The sequence below is a fragment of the Heptranchias perlo genome, chromosome 30 (genome assembly GCF_035084215.1).
Source record: "Heptranchias perlo isolate sHepPer1 chromosome 30, sHepPer1.hap1, whole genome shotgun sequence".
NCBI lineage: Eukaryota > Metazoa > Chordata > Chondrichthyes > Hexanchiformes > Hexanchidae > Heptranchias > Heptranchias perlo.
The window spans coordinates 6,014,737-6,038,939 of NC_090354.1; the positions used below are offsets into that span (position 1 = coordinate 6,014,737).

Genomic DNA, 24,203 nt, shown 5'->3' on the forward strand with positions numbered 1-24,203 from the left:
CCTCGAATGCATTAGCGCACAATATTTTTTTAATGCCCTTGTGATTTTTCTCCTGGGTTGCTTGCAGCAGCGTCCAGGAGATTAATCTTTAATTCCTGGGGACTCTGGGGAATTCCAGGAGGAATGGATAACCCTAATTCTATCCCAGACCTCGGTAGCTCAGTAAGGAGCAGAACATCTCAGCCATAGCAATCTCATGAGTAAATGTTCTTGAGTGTTGAGATTTTCCCCGATCTCTAACCTGTCTAACTCCGGGACGATACCCAGTGTTGATGTGAGAGATCTTATGTGATTTTTATAATGACTGCCCAGGGAACAACCAACTCTGCAGGTTTCAATGTACTTTAGTCTTTAACCTTAACATGTTGCACTGATATTCAGTTGAATTGCTACTGACTGCTAATACAGGTGGTGTGAGATCCAATAAACTAATTTGTTTCAGAGTCATGTAAACTGAAAGTAGTTTTTTTTTGTCTAGAAGCCAATTGACCCAGAGACTGGCACAGTGCAGAAGTTTTTGCTTGATGTGTACTAGCAGTAGGACCCTGGGGGCACCTCAACTACTGATTTTGAACTTGTTGGTCAACCCACAAGTGATCATTTGTAGTAATGACTGACTAACATTCATGTTCTCCTCTGTAATAAGGAATTTTGGGATGAATGAAACACTCCAATGTTGCCTCCTGATTTAAAGGGACATTGTTATCGAATCATACAGCAGAGAAGGAGGCCATTCGGCCCATTGTGCCTCTGCCAGCTCTTTGAAAGAGCTATTCAGTTAGTTCCACTCACCTGCTCTTTCCCCATAGCCCTGCAAATATTTCCTTTTCAAGTATATATCTGATTCCCTTTTTGAAAGTTACAATTGAATCTGCTTCCACCGCCCTTTCAGGCCATGCATTCCAGATCACAATAACTCGCTGCGTAAAAACAATTCCTCCCCCCCGCTGCCCCCCCCCTCCGATTCTTTTGCCAATTATCTTAAATCTGTGTCCTCTGTTTACCAACCCTCCTGCCAATGACAACAATTTTTCCCTATCTACTCTATCAAAACCATTCATAATTTTGAACACGTCTACTAAATCTTCCCTTAACCCTCTCTGCTCCAAAGAGAACAAACCCAGTTTCTCCAGTCTCTCCATGTAACTCAAATCCCTCACCACTGGTTTCATTCAGTCATGAAAATAACTTTGGCAAAATTTTCTCCCCACTTGTGTACGAACACGTGTGTGAGAATGTAAATAATAAAATTGTATTTGCTTTTCGATGGCTCGATCGGTAACTGCAGTGCCCCTTGTAGAACTGACCCGTACAGGTTCAATTGTCAGTCTGTGCTGAGTTAACTGATCTCTCGAGGAGCTCCCATAACCTTGGGATGGGGCGGAGGAATGGTTGGAGAATCGGCCAGGTTAGATTGGGATTGGCTATGCTGCCTTACACAGTCAAATTGCCACTCACAGCCTGTGCTCATACATGACGAATGGCTCCTTGGGAATGTGGAACTCTACCCCAGCAGGATTCTACCCCTTTGGAGGGGCTGGGGAAGGAAGAGATGGGGGAGGGGGGGAATTAGGATGATTGGATCAATTTCCAGTGATGACAATATGACAAAAATGCCGCATAGCTCTGTAATCTGCCCAAACAGAATCGTTAAATGTTTTCAAGATTAAAAATGGTGCTCATTTAATTGGCTTTTTTCTCCATTCTTGCCGTGAACTTGATTGATATCCTGGCCGCAATAGGAGCAGAGAGAAAAGTACACATCATGAAACAGCTGTTGAGTTCAGATAAAGGCATCCTTCCTTCCCTGATCATGTTCTGAAACTCTTGGTTCTCCCTGTTCTTTCATTTCCAGCTGTTGGTCAAATGTATTTTTGCTCTACCCCCTCCCCCTGCAATTTTGCTCCCACATCTGCTTCCAATTTGGATGATGGGAATGATTTGGGACATCTTGTAAACGGTCACTAGTGGTGCTCTCTGTAACGGTTTGGCTGGAGGCTGGATCTAGTGACCAGGCAGTAACTGGTCAAGTTTGCTTTTTCTTCTCCCAATGTGTAATGCTTCTACTTTAATGTAGTAGTCTGTCTTGGAGCCCTGCTGGGAATTTGGGGGGGGGGGGGAAAGGAGGGGAGGAGAAATGGTACTGGAAGAGGCAGGAAAATTGATGGACAGTCCAAGGCCTCACCTCATTCTTCTGCTTCAGTTTTGAAATTCTTATTCGACTCCCCGGATGCATTTAGTTGGAGTGGAACTGAAACAGGAAGATCCCAGGTTTGATCCATGGTCTATGCTGAATTAGCTGTGCTTGCCTGGGGTGGTAGTGGATGTGCTACGATTTAGGCATCCCTGGATAAAGGGTGGCGGGGAAGTGAAGAGGGATCGCTACTCCCGATCCGTATCTAGTGACCCCTCCGTGTGAGTGTGAGTGTGTGGCTGAGTGCAGTGTCAGTGCAAGTCTGGAATCACAGTTCCCTGAAATGCAGTAGTGTTTGAAAGAAACAGCGCTAGCGCATTACTGAATATGGAGACCGTGCGGGATTACATTGCTTTGTGTCAGATTCAGTGTTGACGACTCCTGCTTCTGAGCAGCTTATCAGCGTTCATTATCAAACGTTTCCGGGTGTCAGCCTTGGCTCAGTTGGTGTCACTGAGTCAGAAGGTCGTGGGTTCAAGCCTCACTCCAGAGACTCTGGGCCAACACTTGGGTGCAGTACTGAGGGAGTGCTGCGCTGTCAAGAGGTGCCGTCTTTCAAATGAGACGTTAAACCGGGGCCCCATCTGCCCCCTCAGGTGGACGTACAAGATGCCATGGCACTATTTCGAAGAAGAGCAGAGGAGTCCTCCCAGTAGTCCTGGCCAATATTTATTCCTCAAGCAACAGCATTAAAACAGATTATCTGGTCATTTTTCTCGCTGCTGTTTGTGGGACCTTGCTGCATGCAAATTAGCTGCCATGTTTGCCTACGTTACAACATTGACTGCACCTCACAAAGTACTTTGTTGGCTGTTGAATCATTTTGGGATGTCCTACAGTAATCAAAGATGCTGTATAAATGCAAATTTGAAGCTTACCTGTGATGAAGTACCTGGAGGGGTGCTACTGCTCATGGAGCAGCATACCATCACTTTCAGGAGAAGAGAGCAGGGGAAAGTGGCCAAAAACTAAAGGCCATCAATTCTTTAGGTCTTCTATGAAAGATGCATAGTTTAAAAATGAAAAGTTGGCACTGATGGAGTTAACATTCTGCCATACAGTATTTACAGAGCAATGTAGTCCTGCATAGTCTCCATATTCAGTAATGCACAAGCACTGTTTCTTTCAAACTCTACTGTATTTCAGGGAACTGTGATTCCAGACCTGCACTGACCATAGGAATGTAACTTGTCAGGACTGAATAATATTAGGCAGATATTGTAGAACGTTTTTTTTTTATTCAACTGGGGTCAGGAGAGGAATGGGAGGCGTTTTTCCCCCCTTTGTGTTTACTCACCTCCTTTTAGAAGCTGAAATAAACTGGGGAGAGTTTGACTCAGCAAGTTTATCCAGTGAGATCTTGGGTTTGATCCTTAATCTTTGCTGTGTTACCCGGTCTCTGGCAGCGGAAGGCACTACGATATCCTCTGCGCCACTGGGCTATGGGGAGGGAGATCAGCCATTTGCAATCAATGTCCAGAGAGCCCTGCTGGGTGGTGGGGTGGGGCGGGGGTGGTCGTCAAGTGAGGACAGGATCGTGGATGGCTGCGAAACCCACTTTATGGACTGCTGACACTTACTTTCTGGGTTCTCGTAATAATGGATGGCCACCAGGGCAAGGTAATGGAGGGCGACTGGCAAGGTGGAACCACACTCCAACAAGGAATCAGCACCTTCAGGAGAATTACACAACAGCCTGAGTAATAAAGAACTTGCATTTATACAGTGCCCCTCACAATCTCCGGGTGTCCCAAGACGTTTCACAGCCAGTGAACTACTTTTGAAGTGTAGTCTCAGTTGCAATATAGGGAAATTCAGCGACTGACTTGCACACAGCAAGGTCCCATAAACAGCAATGAGATAAATGACTACATAATCGGTTTTAGTGATCTTGGCTGAGGGATAAATGTTGGCCGAGACACCGTGAGAGCTCCCCTATTCTTCTTAAAAAAATCCCACGTCACTATTTGATGTCCAGCTGAGAAGGTTTAACATCTCATCCAAAAGATGGCACCTCCGACAGCGCGGCACCCCCTCAGCACTGCACCGAAGTGTCAGTCCCGACTATGTGCTCAAGTCTCTGGAGTAGTGCTTCAATCCACAACATTTTGATTTGAGTGCGAGTGCTACCACTAAAGCCAAGGCTGATGCCAGTTGTGGAAGGTCAGGGGCAAGGGTACAGAGTCTTTAACGGGAGCCAAATAAGATGGCTTTGGTGATCCCACTGTTGAATTGGAGCAATTTCTGGCTCATCCATGGCTTGATGTACAGGTGGTAATTGTTAAAACTGGATAGCCATGTGGTGAAGGAAAGAATACTAGAGCCTGGTCTTTAGTTGCTTCCAAGCCTTTAATCACAGAGTTTCCTCTTGCGCACACACCACCCTAGATAAGCTTTCCGATAAAAAAGGATCCAAGAGAGTCCCCAATCGGTACCCACCACCTGAATACAATTAACCCCAACTGATACAAATCATACAATTAATAGTAGTGGAGTCCAGGGTGGTGGTGGAAGGGTGGGGCTGTCATCAGCTTACGTACGGAAATTGATCCCATGCCTATGGATGATGTTGCCATGGGTGACACCATTAATACGCTTGAGGTCAGTTTCTATACAGACATAGACTGACTGTCTTTTACTGAATATGGTTGCCAACCATCCAGGATTGTCCTGGAGTCTCCAGGAATTAAAGATTAATCTCCAGGATACTGCTACGAGTAGCCCAGGAGAAAAATTATAGGAGCATTAAAAATTTGTTCTTTTAAAAAAAAAACTTAATTCTTTGAACACTTTTTTGTTCACTAGTTATAAAAAAAAATATTGGACAGGGGGGAACAAACATTGGACTGACAGTCAAGAATCATCCAATTAGGTAACGAAGAGTCTGTTCACTTTCCAATTGGCCTGGGAAGGCGGTGCACCGCGAGGGGGACGGACGTGTTGGGTGACCATTAGTAGAAGAGTGTGGGGGTGGGTGGTGGAGCTGGAGGCAGGAGGTTATGTGATGATACCTCCAGGAATATGTCCAACCAGAGTTGGCAACCCTATCACTGAAGGCAGAGTTCACATGCAGCGCCTGATACCTGAGACGCAGGCTGGTACTATGACTAATCCCTGCAGTGAAGGCATAATATACAACGGTGGTGTTGGTGTAAAACCCTCCTTGAGAGCAGTTAAGTGTTGTTAGATTAACTGGTCAATTTATCTGTTTCCTCGTGGTGTAGGTTGAGGGAGGAATATTGGCTTGGGGACCTGTTGCGCTGTCGTAGCGTCGTGGGGAAATGCCAAGCTGAGACCGGGTGCCCCATGAAGAAGGGAGAGAGTTGGCAGAGACTCAGAAGCAGGCTATTGCATGATCTGAGCATACAATCAATAGACTTCAACACAGTGAGAGTGTGAGATTTTGTGTGCGATTGTTCAGGGAGTAGCCATCGGATGTTGTTTGGATTTCACTTGGTTTATGGGATTAGAGCATTCTTAGGAATCTGCGTCCTCAGAGCCTAAACCAAGGTGACCCAATCTGTGGCCCTTAATCCTGGCAATCTGGCCCTTGAAGCCCAGGCAAATCAGTCAAATTTGTGCTTATGTGCTCATTTGTCCTGTTTGAGTTTTAGGGCCTGGAGGTTTGGAAAGGGCAGTTTTTTTTAGGCTAGCTGCCTCATTGGTGGGTAAATCCGAATCATAACACTAAGATTGGTTAGTATCAGACGCTTGAGATACGTGCAAATTAATGGAACTGTGGATTTATACTTTATATGTAGGCCCAGGAGGCTCCATCGTACAAACCTACATGGCCCAGAAAGACACAAATCTTGAACACCTACAGCTCAAAGCAAATTGCACCAGCAGAATGCTCCGTAATGGTCAATTTTTTCCTTCAATATTCATGGGTTTAAGGTAACTGGCAAAAGAACCAGAGGTGACATGAGGGAAAAAAGAATTTACACCGTAAGTTGTTACGATCTGGAATGCACTGCCTGAAAGGGCGGTGGAAGCAGATTCAATAATAACTTTCAAAAGGAAATTGGATAAATACTTGAAGGGGAAAAGATTTGCAGGGCAATGGGGAAAGAGCAGGGGAGTGGGACTAATTGGATAGCTCTTTCAAAGAGCTGGCACAGGTATGATGGGCCAAATGGCCGCCTTCTGTGCTGTATCAGTCTATGATTCAATAAGGCCACGATAGGGCTGGAATACTTCTTTAACTATGCAAGTACACAGTCTGATGGGAATTAGTAACCGCAAACTAAATTTTGTTTGAACAGTGACACACTGTCAGTTTACCCTGAGCTGGGACATTCCTCTTCCAATCGTGAAGCCAACTCTTTGTGAAGTTTAAAAAAAAAAAATTCTGTGTGTATTGAATTTTGGACACATCCCAGTGGTGTTTAGACAGCAGCAAGAATAATATAGCAGGCCTGTCATCCCAAGAGGAGAAAAGATGGATTAATGTTTCGGATACAGACTGTTGGTCAGAAACGATTAGTTTCTAAGGTCTGATGAAGGGCTACACCCTTTTCAGAATTTTTGTTTGATTTTCTTTTTATCCTTGTTTTCAAATCCCTTCATTACCTCGCCCCTTCCGATCTCTGTAACCTCCTCCAGCCCTGCAACGGTTCGAGATCTCTGCGCTCCTCCAATTCTGGCCTCTTGCATATCCCCGATTTTCGTACATCCACCATCGGGCGGCCGTGCCTTCAGCTGCCTAGGCCCTAAGCTCTGGAATTCCCCCCCTAAACCTCTCCGCCTCTCTCTCCTCTTTTTAAGACGCTCCTTAAAACCTACCTCTTCAACTCAGCTTTTGGTCACCTGTCCAAATATCTCCTTACGTGGCTCGGTGTCAAATTTTGTTTGATAACTCTCCTGTGAAGCGCTGTGGGGTGTTTTACTATGTTAAAGACGCTATATAAATGCATGTTGTAGTAGTATTAGTAGTAGTAGTAGTAGTAAATATCTGATGAGGGCAGGCTCACATTTGACTATTGATGACCTTTTCGTCAAATAGTCTGCCCTCGTGCGTCGTTTAGGCTTGCAGATGAAAAATGGCCAAGTGGGTGAGGTACAGGCAAGTACCTGGTGCCCGTAGACTATATTCTAGAAAGAGTTGGCGCCTTCAGGAGAGGAGGGCTTCAGAAGGTTAGCCGGTCAGGCCAGATGGGCAACCATTACGCTTGCTATTGCTTCAATATTAAAAGTCCTGCTAGGGGCTGGAACGTGTCTTCTGTAACTTCACAAGCCGGTGTCTAACACTGTTTGCCCAGATTTCTGTCTGTTCTAAGAAAGGATATACTTGCTATAGAGGGAGTGCAGCGAAGGTTCACCAGACTGATCCCTGGGATAGCAGGACTGTCGTATGAGGAGAGATTGGGTCGACTCGGCCTGTATTCACTCGAGTTTAGAAGAATGAGAGGGGATCTCATTGAAACATACAAAATTCTGACAGGGCTAGACGGACTGGATGCAGGGACGATGTTTCCCCTGGCTGGGGGGTGTCCAGAACGAGGGGTCACAGTCTCAGGATACGGGGTAGGACATTTAGGACTGAAATGAGGAGAAATTTCTTCACTCAGAGGGTGGTGAACCTGTGGAATTCTCTACCACTGAATATATTTAAGAAGCAGCTAGATCGATTTCTGGACACAAAAGGCATCAAGGGGTATGGGGAGAGAGCGGGAACATGGTATTGAGATAGAGGATCAGCCATGATCATATTGAATGGCGGAGCAGGCTCGAAGGGCCGAATGGCCTACTCCTGCTCCTATTTTCTATGTTTCTATGTTCAAGTATGATTACAGGATCTGTGATTTAAAAAATTTTTTTATTACCCATCTCTGTAGTACACTGCGTTCACTGGAATATCTGGGTGGCTCATTTTTGGCCGGCGCGGACACGATGGGCCAAATGGCCTCCTTCTGTGCTATAAATTTTCTATGATTTAAGAACATAAGAACGTAAGAAATAGGAGCAGGAGTAGGCCAATCGGCCCCTCGAGCCTGCTCCGCCATTCAATAAGATCTATCTGCCACTAGATCCTGGCAGTATCATCTCTTTTATGCTTTCCTAAGAATTCAAATTTAACTTCAAGTTTGGGAATATAAGAGTCGGCTTAAATCGGACTTAAAAGATTTTTGAACCATTTTCATGTATTCCTCCCACACAATCTTCCTCCACCCCCTTCCCCCCCCCCCCCTCAATTAATTGCCACTTTCACAAGCTCCCTCTGGCATAATCCAGACTAGTTTGTTGATTGGAGCAGTTTGAATGCAGTAATTGGAATTCTCGATTAAACTAAAATAACCATGTGCGTGAATAAATTTGAGATCTGCTAATTTCTTGTGCTTGTTGCTTATCCTCTTCAGTCCTTAGTGTTCCCACAGCGATCACATCTTGTAAGAACCCTAGAAGAAAACAGCCTAACCAGTTTAAATGGAAATTTTGGTAATTTCTTAAATGCATTAGTTCTGACCTATTGAGGTTTCCTTTCTAAACACTGGTCTAAGTAATCAATGTTGACCGTAAAAGGAAATAACAATGACTTCCCTTTCCTGTGAAAGGCTCATCCTTTACCAGACTGTGACTGTCTTCTCTGTGACTGAATGAGAGGTGGAGGTACAATTTTAAAGGGGGTGCAGGAACAGAGAAACCTGGGGGTTCACATGCACAAATCTTGACAAGACTGTTAAAAAGCATACAGGATCCTGGGCTTTATAAATAGAGGCATAAGAGTACAAAAGCAAGGAAGTTATACTAAACCTTTTTATAAATCACTAGGCCTCAGTTGGAATATTTGTCCAATTCTGGGAGGATGTCAAAGTCTTGGAGAGGGTGCAGAGGAGATTTACTAGAATGGTACCAGGGATGAGGGACTTCAGTTATGTGGAGAGACTAGTAAACCTGGGATTGTTCTCCTTACAGCAGTGAGGGTTATGGGGAGATTTATTAGAGGTGTTCAAAATTATGAAGGGTTTTGATAGTTTGATGGAATATCCAACGAGTTGCTGGCAACAGAGTACCTCCACATGAATGTATTATATTAGGCTTCTCCTGGTAACAAAAATGGGAGATGCGGGATTGATGGAGTTGGGGGGGGAAAAAAGGGGATGTTTGTTTATTGGGAGCTAGCTCTTCATCTTTGTATTCTATTGTGGGAAATAAATAGGTTTGACCTTCCTTGGAACACTCAGCACCTGACCACAGCGAGTTTTCCTGGCCAGCAGCTATAGTGAATCCAGCATGTTTACTTTGGGGCTGTAATGGGCTGTTCAAGCCCTGCAGGTCAGAGGTGGTTGTGCCACTAAAACACAACATAAAAGCAGCTCATCTCTCCTCCGTCCTCCCCAACACAGTCTTGGGAAAGCAGCTGATTTCCACTTAGCACCTGACCACAGCGGGTTGGGTGAGGATGGTATTTCGGGGAAATAATTTTGTGGTTGCTGCTCCAAATCCCAGAACATGAAAATGCCCTCCCGCTGGCAATTCCTTGGGAGTGATTAACACTGTATTGAACATATTGACAAATAAGTATTGACCTTTGAGTTCCTTTAGACGTTGTACTCTGTGTTTGTTTCGTTATGTTGCGAATATTATGCCTTTGTGCAGTGTTGTCTTTCACTTCATGGCTTACTTTCCCTGAGTGTCTTTTGTCTTTCATTTTCTCTCAATGATACTGACTCACTACTTGTGGAACCCATGACCACTGGCAATGTATAACGATTTGTAGCCTGTTGTGTTTGTGCCGAGGTCTGACTTGAAGGTTGTGATTTGGAAGCCTACAAAACTTTTAAAATCGAACTTGCATAGAAATCCATTATATTGAATTTACAGCACAAAAACAAGTCATTTGGCCCAATTGGTCTTTGCCGGTGTTTATGCTCCACACGAACCTCCTCCCACTCTATTTCATCTAACCTCATCAACATATCCTTCTATTCCTTTCTCCCTCCTGTAATTATCTAGCTTCCTCTTAAATGCATCCATGCTCGTCGTCTCAACTACTCCACGTGGAACTTGAATGTTGCTTCAATTGCCAAAAGAGTAAACGGGGATGGAATCTTTCTGTCGTGTTGCAGTATTGTTTTTGGCAGTCTTGCGATACTCACTTGTATTAACACAGACCTCTATCCGCAGGGCTCATACAATTGGCCCTGTTGGATGCTCTGGATATTTGTTGCTGCAGCCAACTGGGACATTCTCTGCTCTGATGCCAACAATATTCACTTTGTTCAGGATATGATGGGTTTGGCTGGTGTCTCTTGGAGAAAATAAAGTGAAATCACCATTTAAAAAAAAAGTTGGCTTGTCTCTTTAGTGTTAGCCCCTTCTTAGTTCACGATCTGTACTTAAACTCGTTTTTTCAACCCCTCTTCCCAAAGCCAACTTTACTGAAGGAATGTTTTGAGTCTGGTGACACATGTAGCTAATATCCCTTGTTAGAACTCCTATCTCGGACTCCGAAGTTTATGGGCTCATGCCCCACTTAAATAAGGGTGATGCTGTAACGTTACCCCGAGGAAGTACCCCAAACTGAGGCGTTGCCTACCTGTTCGGGCCTGTGAAGATTAAAAGATCCCATGGCAGTATTTGAAGGGCATGGAGCTCTCCTGGAGTCCTAGCCAAGCCATTGTTCTTCCCTTAACCAACAGCATCAAAACCAGATTGCTGTTTGCGGTGTTTGTGGAATCCTGTGTGCAAATTGGCTGCACATTTCCCTAAAAACGTCACTGTATGTGAAGTGCCGAGAGGTGACTAAGATGTATTAAGGCACCATATATGTGCAAGTTATCTATGTGGTTGAATGCTTAGACAGGTTCTTTCATAACTTGCTGAGCTGTGAGTTGATCGAGAGCCATTCCCACAGGATTATAATAATGGTTGTGTCCATTTTTTAGTCTCTCTTGCCTTGCTCTTGATCCAACACCCTCTATAGTGCTCCGCATATTTTTAAAAAACACTTCTAAAAGCATGCCCACACTTGGATCCCAGTTTTGGAGATGCCACGGATCTGGCAATCCCTGAATACAGGCTCAGAGATGCGAGGTGTAGTATTGTCTGTTAATGGCCAGAGGTGGAGGGATGGTGGGCCACATTCTGCATACCACTGCTGCATATCCTCCACCCTCCATAAACTTGAACTCATCCAAAACTCTGCTGTCCCTTTCCTAACTCGCACCAAATCCCTTTCATCCATCACCCCTGTGCTCGCTGACCTACATTGGCTCCCGGTCCGGGAGTGCCTCGATTTTTAAAATTCTCATCCTTGTGTTCAAATCCCTCCATGGCCTCACCTCTCCCTATCTTTGTAACCTTCTCCAGTCCTACAATCTCCGAGATCTCTGCGCTCCTCCAATTCTGGCCTCTTGCGCATTTTTAATCGCTGCACCATTGGCCGCTATGCCTTCAGCCGTCTAGGACCTAAACTATGGAGTTCCCTCCCTAAACCCCTCTGCCTCTCTACCTCTCCTCCTTTAAGACACTCCTTAAAACCTACCTCTTTGACCAACCTTTTGGTCACCTGTCCTAATATCTCGTTATGTGGCTTGGTGTCAAATTTTGTTTGATAATCGCTCCTGTGACGCACTTTGGGACATTTTACTACATTAAAGGTGCTATTTAAATGCAAATTATTGTTGTAAGCAAATGAGTCCCTGGATTACTAGATGTTTCCGTTAGAAAGCCTAATCATAGAATCATACGGCATAGGAGGAGGCCATTCGGCCCAACGTGCCTGTGCCGGCTCTTTGAAAGAGCTATCGAATTAGTCCCACTCTCCTGCTCTTTCCCCTTGGCCCCTGCAATTTTTTTCCTCTTCCACATATTCATCTAATTCCCTTTTGAAAGTTACTATTGAACCTTAACCTTCTCTGCTGTAAGGAGAACAATCCCAGCTTCTCCAGTCTCCCCGTATAACTGGAGTCCCTCGTCCCTGGTACTAAAGCAGCCAATTTAATTGCAACAGGCATCTTGGAAACTTCCAGGATCCTGCAGATAGATGTTTTTTTTTAATCTCCTGTAGTTGAGAAGGCATCTGCTCCTAGACCAATATATTCCAATTCATCAGCTTAAGTTGCATCCACTACTAGTGGCAGGTCTGTGACCACCAGCACAGAATCACAGTGAGTCTATGATCCTGTCATAAAGAAGTACTTACATTTATATATCACGTTTCACGACCTCAGGACGTCCCAAAGTGCTTTACAGCCATTGTAGCACTTTTGAAGTGTAGTCACTGTTGTAATGTAGGAAATGCGGCAACCAATTTTGTGTACAGCAAGATCCCACAAACAGCAATGATAATGACTAGCCATATAAATACTGTGGCTACAAGAGCAGGTCAGAGGCTGGGTATTCTGTGGCGAGTGACTCGCCTCCTGACTCCCCAAAGACTTTCCAACATCTACAAGGCACAAGTCAGGAGTGTGATGGAATACTCTCCACTTGCCTGGATGAGTGCAGCTCCAACAACACTCAAGAAGCTCGACACCATCCAGGACAAAGCAGCCCGCTTGACTGGCACCCCATCCACCATCCTAAACATTCACTCCCTTCACCACCGGCGCACAGTGGCTGCAGTGTGTACCATCCACAGGATGCACTGCAGCAACTCACCAAGGCGGCTTCGACAGCACCTCCCAAACCCACGACCTCTACCACCTAGAAGGACAAGAGCAGCAGGTCTGTGGGAACAACACCACCTGCACGTTCCCCTCCAAGTCACACACCATCCCGACTTGGAAATATATCGCCGTTCCTTCATCGTCGCTGCGTCAAAATCCTGGAACTCCCTTCCTAACAGCACTGTGGGAGAACCTTCACCAGATGGACTGCAGCGGTTCAAGGCGGCGGCTCACCACCACCTTCTCAAGGGCAATAAGGGATGGGCAATAAATGCTGGCCTTGCCAGCGACGCCCACATCCCATGAACGAATAAAAAAAATCTGTTTTAGTGATGTTGGTTGGGGGATAAATGTTGGCCAGGACACCGGGGAGAACTCCCCTGCTCTTTGAAATAGTGCCATGGGATCTTTTACATCCACCTGAGAGCAGACAGGGCCTCGGTTTAACGTCTCACCCAAAAGATGGCACCTCCGTCACTGGCATGTCGGCCTGGATTATGTGATCAAGTCTCTGGAATGGGAGTTGAGCCCGCAACCTTCTTGACCAGAGGGGACGAGAAGGGATAGATGCTGAGGGGATGTTTCCCCTTGTGGGAGAGACTAGAACTGGGGGCCACAGCTTAAAAATGAGTCGTCTTCCATTTAAGTCGGAGATGAGGAGAAATGTTTTCTCTCAGAGGATCGCGAGTCTGTGGAACTCCCTTCCCCAGAGAGCGGTGGAGGCAGGGTCATTGAATATTTTTAAGGCTGAGTTAGACAGATTCCTGATTAACAAGGGAGTCAAAGGTTGTAGTAGGTAGAAAGGAAAGTAGGGTTGAGGTCATAATCAGATCAGCCATGATCTTATCAAATGGCAGAGCAGGCTCGAGGGGCCGAATGGCCTACTCCTGCTCTTAATTCGTATGTGTGACTATGATGTGATTGTGCTACCCACTGAGCCACAGCTGACACCTGAGGACAAGGATGCCGGTTTTAGCAATGTAAACTCAAAGGGCGGTAGTTAAAACAGTTAGTAGTTATTCCATGAACCAAACTGCTGAAGCCCCAAATATAGAAGTGCTGTTAGTGCATTAGTTTCCATATGGTAAATAAGCCCAGTGACTGCACTTGTTTATGCAAATTATTTTTATTTGACATTTCCCTTCCTGTGCTACTTCCAATTATCTGCGGGTGAATGGGTTCACACACATCTGGCTAGCTTTATGCCACCACAGTCCAGAGTCCGTTGTTGTGGTAATACAGACTTTATAGCAATTTGCATCATCGTCACCTATAAAAATAGATATATAACCAAATGTTGAGCTGGACTTTCTAATGGCTTTAAAGAGAGAGAGATACTGTAACAATTTGCATTATGGAGAGGTCAATACCTGGCTCCATGTGAATTGTGGATAGAATAAATTAATTTACACTTCTCTATTGAATTAATGCATTTGTCTGAACATTGTATATCGCAGTTTGTTATGTGTGCACACTTTGATCTAAACTCTGGAATTCCCTTCCTAATGCTCTCCGCCTTTATCTCTCTCTCCTTTTAAGACACTCTTTAAAACCTGCCTCTTTGACCAGTCACCTGTCCTAATATCTCCTTTATGTGACTTGGCATCAATTTTTTTTTGATGACTCTCCTGTGAAGGGCCTTGGGACGTTTTACTACACTAAAGGTGCTATATAAATGCAAGTTGGTGTTTATTTCACGTTTTGGTCTTGGCTTTGGATTTGAGGCTACCAGTCATTCAGTTGGGTCCTGATCCCCACCGTGCACCTTTTTTTTCATTTTTTAATTTCAAAATATACTTTATTTCATTGAACTTTGTGCACCTTTAAATTCTAAGTGAACGTCATAATTCCAAACCAGTACGTTTCAAACCGAGAATACTACAGATCGTACACAAAGCGGTCTCATTATTACAATTCAAACACAGTATTTCTTATGACGTATGATGTACAATACAAGGTGGGGTGGCCTTACACGGTGGCCTCTTCGCAAAGCGGCAGCTCATCAGGAAATGGAAGACCGTCTCCTCCCCGCCACTGCCTCGAGGGCAGCTCGCGGCGGCGCTGAGGCTCCGTGCGTGTTGGAAGGACCGCACTGGGACGGCCTTTCTCCCCACCATCCAGGCTACTCCTTTCTTTCATGGTTAGCAAAGTGAGGGGTCTTTAGTACGGGGGGAAATGAAAGACTTTCATATCTCAGACACCCACAGTCAAAGTCAAACGCTCTTTAAGGTCAAGCACAGTGTGACTAGTAGCAGTGTACTCCGCCCCAATAACGTGCCTCACCAACCTCGGAAGAATTACTGCACCAACGTGCTGCTTCCTGTTTCTTGCACCAGTCATCTTGTGCCCTCTGTGAATGAAATGGCCTAAATTAGAAGCAATTTCTGCCGACTGGAAAACTGGACTTGAGTCTGTACAAACCCGATATGTGCACCTTCTCAAATTCGAGACGTACATGCCATGTTTCACGTGTGATTGGAAAGGTTAATGGGATGGGACAGATTACAGCAGCTTGGCTGTTATCCAATAGGAAAATAGACTGTGAACCCTTGGCAGAGAACTGAACTTAGTCTCGTGGGTATGGGGCTTCTTTAATGCGAGCTGTCTGGATCCAGTCCAGGAAGAAATGGTTCCATCATAAACCGTCTGGCAGTGCTGCCACAATTTAAAAACCCTTGTGCCTGGTAGAAGTTTGGTTAACCTGCCATTGTTCAGTGTCCCCATTGCCCACTCTTCAACATCCCCAGTATTATCTTGTGGCTCCCACCTCCCCAATTCCTCTGATGATCAAACTTTCTTCGCCGCATTTTTCTGCTGCTTAACCAGTTTTTCTCGTTGAATTTTTCCTCTTCAGACCTCCCATTTCCTACAGTTGTCAGTTCGATAGAATTCCCAGACCTCTGGGCCTACAGCCGAGCTTGCTGTTGTCTGAGTCAGAATACCGTTGAAGTATTGCACCTCATAAGTTCAGTCCAAAGAACTCTGCAGACTTGGAGAAAATGTGATGTGTGTGAGGTGGTTATAAAGCTTCTTGTGGCTGTTGCTTAAGGGGGTGGTAGCTGGTTTGATTGACAGCTGCTCTGACCAATCCCTAGACATGGAGAGGGGTGAGAGGTCAAGCTCCTGCTTTGCTGTCCATCCAGATGCTGCATACAAAGGAACATGTGATCCGGCATGAGGGACAAACACGGAGAGTGAGCGTTTCCCCATTAAGTACTGACTAGATCCAGAGAAATTCCTGATCGGAAAAAGTCCTAGTTAGTTGACTAACAAGGACAGTATGGCATGCTTTGTTATTTTCTATGTTATGAGGAATAGTCCAAAATAAGCTGTAATTCATTGTAATAGTTACCCTGTCCATCCTTTTTATTGTTTGCAAAATAAACCAACTCATCAATTTACATTTGACCTTGTGTCACTATAATGTTAATCCGTCCACCTGTCAGAAGATTGGTGAAGGACATGAGGCAATGTGTGCGAGATTACAGCACTCAGTTCCTACAATAAGGGGTATCATTGTGGTAGCCGCCCTGAGTCATGCTATCATATGGCTAAATATTGGGCCGTAGAGGCAAACTCCTGATCATAAGGGACATGAGATCAGCTTACAGGATAGAGACGACTAGGGGTGATGCTGAAATTTCTAACATGTGTTGTCTTCTCAAGCTGAATTCCTGCACTAGTGATGTGGGATATGTTTTCATGCGGTTGACTGCATATTTGCAAATGAACAAAAAATGATTTTGCATAACTGTTTTCCCTGAAGGTAAATCCAGATTCCTGTGTTTACGCTTAAGTGCAAAAGTGGTGCAATTCTTGCTTACAGTGTGACATACTCATACTCCTTCATATTATAACCCCGCCACCTCTTTTTTAAAAAAAACCCATGGATGTAAATAAGGTGACGCTCCTGTGAAGCGCTTTGGTATGTTTTACTGGGTTAAAGGCGCTATATAAATGCAAATTGCTGTTGCGTGATATGCTGATAGGATGAGATGAAGTAGGGTGAGCGGAGGCTCACGTGGAGCATAAACCACTGGCATGGATCAGTTGGTCCGAGACGCCTGTTTCTGTTCTGTAAATTCTATGTACAGCATAGGCTACTTTTTCGGGCCAAGCGGATCTCAGGCACCCACCCCGCCACTGCCTACAGCCATATGGTTTTTGCCTCGCTGGGTTGTTGCTGCTTCTTCAGGCCGCAGGCGAAGGCCCACAGCTGGAAATGGTGGTTGCAATTTTTTTTTATATATATATAAAACACTGCCCGTTTGTTATTTTGATGCGACTGAGGCTGTGAAATCCAGCCCGCCCGCCCACTCGCCCGCCCACCTCCAGGTCTGGGTATAGTTCCTTTGTTAGAATCATAGAGTCGTAGAATCTTTAGAAAACAGAAGGCTGAGGGGTTGTCGATAGAGGCCTTTAAGATAATGATCGGGTTTGATAGGGAAGACATAAAGAAAATGTTTCCAGTTGTTGGGGAGTCCAAAACTAGAGATCATAAATATAAAATAGTCACAAAAAAATCCAATAGGGAATTCAGGAGAAACTTCTTTACCTAGGGAGTGGTAGAACGTAGAACTTGCTACCACATGGAGTAGTTGAGGCGAATAGCATAGATGCATTTAAGGGGAAGCTCGATAAACACGTGAGGGAGAAAGGAATAGAAGGATATGCTGATAGAGTTAGATGAAGTAGGGAAGGAGGAGGCTCGTGTGATGCATAGACCAGTTAGGCCGAACGACCTGTTTCTGTGCTGTAGACTCAATGTAACTTGATGTAACGATGATTCATAGACTGATACAGTGTAGAAAGAGGCCATTCAGCCCATCATGCCTGCGCCGGCTCTTTGAAAGAGCTATCCAATTAGTCCCACTCCCCTGCCCTTCATCTCCCATTAGCCCTGCAAATTTTCCCCCTTCCAAGTATTTATCTAATTCCCTTTTGAAAGTTATTATTGAATCTGCTTCCACCGCCCTTTCAGGCAGTGCATTCTTTTGCCAATTAGCGTAAATTAGTACCCTTCTGCCACTGGAAACAGTTTCTCCTTATTTACTCTATCAAAACGCTTTATGATTTTGAACACCTCGATTAAATTTCCCCTTAACCTTCTCTGCTCTAAACAGAACAACCCCAGATTTGAAAAATAAACTAGCCCCCATAATTAGACTGAGCAAAACAACAGGGGAGGGAGCAATAGAAAGGTGGAAGTCAATTCTCCTAATTTCTGTTCATTCTCTTTTCTCTCCTCCCTTTCTCTGTCCCCCAGCCATCATTTTGTTCAGCTTTGTTCATTTTGTGAAGAGCTCTTGTCAGATGCTGACAGACCTGCAGTGTATTTCCAGTGAATTTCTCTTGAAATTCTGTTTGAAGCAGCTCTAATTTAGAAGGGGATATATGCAGACTTGATTTCCCCGGCCTGTGTTGAGTTAACTAGCCTCAGCCAGGTAATTGGTAGGGATGCCACAGTAGACCTCGTGTGTACCTGGGTTAGGAAGAGGAAAATTGGCTTGGGCCATGACTCCGGATGGAGTGACCCCTGCTGGAAGTAACGTGTCGAGCAAGGACAGGTTTGGGCTTGGCAGTGGTGGTGCTGGGGTTGCCAACCCTCCAGGACCGCCCTGGAGACTCTTGGAATTAAAGATTAATCTGCTGGACACTGGCCCGAGGACAGTCAAAAATTATCCAATCGGATAACCAAGAGTGTTCATTTTCCAATTGGCTGGGGAAGGCGGTGCTCCGTAAGGATGGTTGTGTCGGGCGACCAATGGCGGGGGTTGAGGGCGGAGCGGTTGGAAGTGGAAGGTCATGTGATGAAAAGTCTAGGAATACGTCCAACCAGAGTTGGCAATCCTAGGCGGTGCCCTCCCTGCAGTTGAATAACCTGCCGTCATTCACCGCTGGGATCAGAAAATGCCACTTGGGGTAGGGTACTGGAATTGCACCCCCTAGTGGGGGAAGTCGATGCCTTTTGGAGGGGGTGGGAGGGAAAACTTGGTAAGAGAGAAGATTTTTGAAAGGACCAAACCCAAACCCAAAGACTTGGTGATTGGAAGTAATCTGAGATGCAGTGAGATGAGCACAGCTAGAAAGCAGGTAATCTTACATAAAAATACATGGACGGTAAAACGCGGAAACGGGCATTTTGTCCCAACTAGTCCATGTTGGTGTGAACACTCCACTCGAGCAAATAGTCCTAATCCCACCTACCTGCCCTATTCCCATATTCCTTCATCTCTCCTCTTCATACACCTATCCAATTTAATCTTGAGTATTGACACAGTTTCTGCCCCAACCACTAACCCTGGAAGTGATTTCCACAGCCTCCCGACACACACTGTAAAGAAGTTTTGCTTGTTCTCCTCTTCTAAATCTCTTGCATTTAATCTTGTATCTATGATTCCACCAACCCCTCTTTTTTTTTTTTTCCCCCCCCTCCCCGATTCTAGACTTCTCAACTACTGGAAACAGTCTGATTCAATCTGCACCATCCCATCCTTTCATAATTTTAAACACATCTAACATTATCTCCCCGTAATCTGTGTTGACGACAAACCATCCAATGAAGGATAATGATTGCTTGCGTGAGTCTCCTGATTCATCCGATCAATGCCAAGTTGTTTATATTCTCAGATTTGGGAGATGGATATCTGAATACCAAGCATTTTTCTTAAAAATGATTAACTTAATGTCCCTATTTTCTGTTCTTGTTACAGTTCTGGCATAAAGCATGTTTCCAATGTGAAATCTGCAAAATGACTTTAAACATGAAGAATTACAAAGGCTATGATAAGAAGCCTTACTGCAATGCGTAAGTATTTGTCACACTTCTACATTCTTATTGCTAACACTTGATTACCCAGTGAGTTGCTTCATGATGATACATAATGGTGATTCTGCACAATTCTTCTCTTACTGAAATCAAGATGATAATTATTTAAGAAAGTGGTACAAACACTTGGGAGTGGCAGGATCTCTGGAAACTGTGACACTTGGCATTATTGTGTCAGTTTGGCTCTGTCGGTAGCACTTGTTTCTGCGTTAGGAGGTTGTGCAAAGTATCTGCTTGGCTCACCCAGAGTGTCAGCCGTGACTCAATGGGTAGCACTCCCGCCTCTGAGTGAGAAGGTCGTAGGTTCAAGTCCCACACCAGAGATTGGAGCACACAATCCAGGCTGACCCTTCACTGCAGTACTGAGGGAGTGCTGCACTGTCGGAGGTGCCGTCTTTCGAATGAGACGTTAAAGCAAGGCCCCGTCTGCCTGTTCAGGTGGATGTGAAGGATTGCATGGCACTATTCTAAGAGCAGGGGAGTTCTCCTGATGTTCTGGGTCACATCACAACCAAAACAAACGAACTGGACATTCATTTCATTTCCTGTTTATGGGACCTTGCTGTTGCTAGGTTGGCTGTACATAACAACAGTAACTACACTTCAAAAATAATGCATCAGCTGTGAAGTACTTTGGGATGCTTCGAAGGCATGAAGGGTGCTTTATAAATACAAATCCCCTCCCATCCTCAATGTCAGAGCTGATCCTATTCTCACCGAAGACTTAGACAAGTCCATTTGTTTGTCCCCCCCCCCCCACCCCAATCGAAGACTAATTGAGCGCCATCCATCCCAGCTGAGATCAGCTAACCTAGCAAAGATTGAATCTAGGACCTTTTGGCCTGTACGGTTGAGTGAGACGTTAAACCGAGGCCACGTCTGCCCTCTAAGGTGGACGTAAAAGATCCCATGGCACAATTTTGAAGAAGAGCGGTGTCCTGGACAATATTTATCCCTTGACCAACATCACTAAAGAAACAGATGATCTGGTCGTTACCATGTTGCTGTTTGTGGGACTTTGTGTGCAAATTGGCTGCCCACATTTCCAACATTACAACAGTGACTACACTTCCAAACAAAGAAGTACTTAATTGGCTGTAAAGCGCTTTGGGATATCCTGAGGTCGTATAAATGCAAGCCTTTTATTTCTTTTCTTTCTCCGTTGATTGCACTGTCAATCTGAGTCAGAAGGTTGGGGTTTGAAGGCCCACTCCAGCACAAAATCTGGGCTGACATTTCAGTGCTGCATTGTCACAAGTGCGATCCTTTGAAGATGATGATAAACCGATGACTCTGTTGTTCCATTTGCTCAGGTAAGTTTTTTTTTAAAAAAAGAGTAGGGGCAAAGCCCTGGTGTCCTGACCAACATTCTTCCCTCAACGAGCACCAAAGAAAGTAGATTAACTGGTCGCTCAACTCATTGCTGCTTCTGGGATGTCACTGTGCGGAAAATAGCTGCTGCGTTTGTCTGCGTAACACGGGGACAGCAATTCATTGTATGCGATGCACTGTGGGGCATTTCTGAGAGATGCAACGAGACACTCGATCATACAGCACAGAAGGAGGCCATTCGGCCCATCGTGCCTGTGCCTGGCTCTGTGAAAGAGCAATCCAATTAATCCCACTCCCCCCGCTCTTTCCCCAGAGCCCTGCAGTTTTCTAGGCAAGTCTTTTTCCTGCAAAAATATGCCTGCCAGGGAGGGATGCTTTTTTTGTCTGCTTGAAAAATCGCAGCCTGGACTGGGTCACGTAAAAAAACAACTCTCGTCCAATAGAAATTCAACCGCTTTTGGCTAATCGTTTTCTTGCGAGGGGGCGGTAATGGAGAGAGAGTGCCCTCTAATCTCTCTGAGAATGCTGGGTTAAACCGGGATACAGCTCTGAAAGAAAACTCCTTGTTGTTTTGTTTGCTTTTTTGAATAGATTGACCCCACAAACAAGTGAGGTGGCTCTTGTCCAGCATTAAATGAGAGCGTGGAGCTGTTTTTCCTCTTGTTTCTTTTTAAAAAAAAAACTTAGCTTGTCTTATTTGGTTTCAATAAGTCTTTTACTTCACGTTCCTCTCAGGATTTTTTTGTGTGCCTTTTCTGAAGGGGTTTTTGTTTCCCTCGGTAATTTTCTTTCCCCTTCCGGTTTAGTGTTTCCTAGCGACAAAGACGCACTCTGTTTTTATTACATCTGGTGTCCTTAACCTGTTTTCTCACATTACATTGTGTTTTTCTACACGTGCTGAAAATCAGTGGCCTTGTCGCTGCTGCAGCACTTGACCTTTCACCTGTGACTAGGGTTGCCGAACTCTGGACGTATTCCTGGAGGTTTGATCATCTGACCGCCCAACTCCAACCACCCTGTCAATCAGCCTTTTTAATCCTTCTCCAATACTTTTTGTAACTAATAAACGCAAATGAAAAATACACACACTTTTTAATGCCCCCTGTGATTTTTCTCCTGGATGTTGCTTGCACCAGTGTCCTGGAGATTAATCTTTAATTCCTGAAGACTCCAGGACAATCCTGGAGCGTTGTCACCCTACTTGTGACATAACCTGGAGGCTTGCCCCGTCTTGAACAATTTCACCGTTAAGTTAATGTTGAATCTTACAGCACAGAAGGAGGCCATTCGGCCCATCTTGCCTGTGCCGGCTCTTTGAAAGAGCTATCCAATTAGTCCCACTCCCCTGCTCTTTCCCTACAGCCCTGCAATTTTCTCCCTTTTCAAGCATTTATCCAATTTCCTTTTGAAAGTTACTATTGAATCTGCTTCCACCACCCAGTGCGTTGCAGATCATAATAACTTGCTGCATTAAAAAAAAAACTCCTCCCTCACCTCTGGCTCTTTTGCCGATTACCTTAAATCTGAGTCCTCTGTTTACCGACCCTTCAGCCAGTGGAAACAGTTTCTCCTTATTTACTCTTATCAAAACCCTTCGTGATATCATTTTAGTTTTTAAAATGAGCTGAAGGGACTTTAAGGATATCTTTCCGATCTTAAATATTTCTGTCCTTCAAGTCAGATGTGAAACTGAAGTCTGTTCTGCTGGATCTTAAAGCTGTAGTGGAGAGAAAGTAGGGTTGGTACACTGGAAGGAGATCAGTCATTCAACCCTCCTTGTGATTTATTTCCCTTTTCGCTACCCCCAACTGTGACCTGCCTGTTAATATTCAATTTGTATTCAGATGCCTCCTGCCCTTGAGCTTCAACCTCGAATAACTGCCAGTCACACAGGAGGCCAGGGGAGGGTTTGTCTGTGTACAGACGGAGTTAATAGGTAACTTTCCTAGGGAACTCTTAGGAAATTCTCCTTTTCACTCCCGCCAAACAGGTTTGGGTCCTCCTGTGTTCTAAAAATGCAAACATGTCCTTCTCTCTCAGTTGACTTCAGTTTGAATTATAATGCCATTCAACTTGTTATGTGGTGGTTTGAGGCCCACTTTTTTTTTTAATGGGCCTTGCGAACAGTTATCTAGATTTGCTGGCTTTTGTCCTGGAGTCTCCAGGAATTAAAGATTAATTTCCAGGACACTGCTGCGAGCAAACCCGGGAGAAAAACCGAAGGGGAATTAAAAAAAATTGTGTGTTCTCTTCATTTCATTTTCTTTGAACCCTTTTGTTGATTAGTGATAAACAAAAATATTGGAAATGGGGGGGGGGTGGGAAGGCTGTTTGACTGACAGTCAAGAATCATCCAATCGGGTGACGAAGAGTCTGTTCGCTTTCCAATCAGTGCGGGTAGGCGGGGCTCCACAAGGATGGACGTGTCAGGCGACCAATGGCTGGGTGGTTGGAGGCTGGAGGTCATGTGATGAAATCTCCGGGAATACGTCCAATCAGATTTGGCAACCCTAACTGTACCTAACCCACAGCGCAACCAATGCCAACAAAAGGAACTTGATTAAAGTAACTCTAAGTAGCTTTATCTGTACGCAAAGTGAACCCAAAACTCCGAAGGAATGAGAGGAAGGTTTTTTTTAAAAAACCCTGACTTCTCCTGGAAGAGAGAGTTTGGGGGTGGGGGAAAGAGAAACCAATCAATCTACATCTCTGTAGAACAGCGATCAGATATGTGTGGAGGATAATTGCAGTTTTGCATGCCATATGCGCATTTAGAAGCCGATTAACATTTCCAGTTCTCTCCTTTTGAAAATGCTAATCATTCAGTTGTGGTTCAGTTATAATGTCTGACTTTTTTTTAAATGGCGCATTGAAATTCTTTAAAATGAGCATTCCTTCCCCTGGGTATGGAACAATTTAATGAGTGCTGCATGATATTGTCCCATTTACCAGGCTCTGTGAAATACATTGAACGGAGTTCCTTGCAGCTTTTATATTGTGTTCAGCGCCACAGGCTTTTGATGCTGGGCTGCTTGTGCAGCTGCCAACTTGGCAAATCTAAAAATAAAGACTTGCATTTATATAGCGCCTTTCACATGACCTCAGGACGTCCCATAGTGCTTTACAATCAGTGAAGTATTTTTCTGAAGTGTTGTCGCTGTTGTAATGTAGGAAACGCGGCAGTTGACTTGCGCACAGCAAGATCCCACAAACAGCAATGAGATAAATGACCAGA

General features: G+C 44.8%; 1 protein-coding gene across 1 annotated transcript in view; it reads left to right on the forward strand.

Annotated features, from left to right (window-relative positions):
- Positions 1-24,203, forward strand: part of lasp1 (LIM and SH3 protein 1) — a 121,385-nt gene that overhangs the window by 13,386 nt on the left and 83,796 nt on the right. The window contains exon 2 of the mRNA XM_067968791.1: positions 19,521-19,615. Coding sequence (XP_067824892.1) covers positions 19,521-19,615 — 95 coding nt within the window. The remainder of the gene's footprint in view (positions 1-19,520; positions 19,616-24,203) is intronic.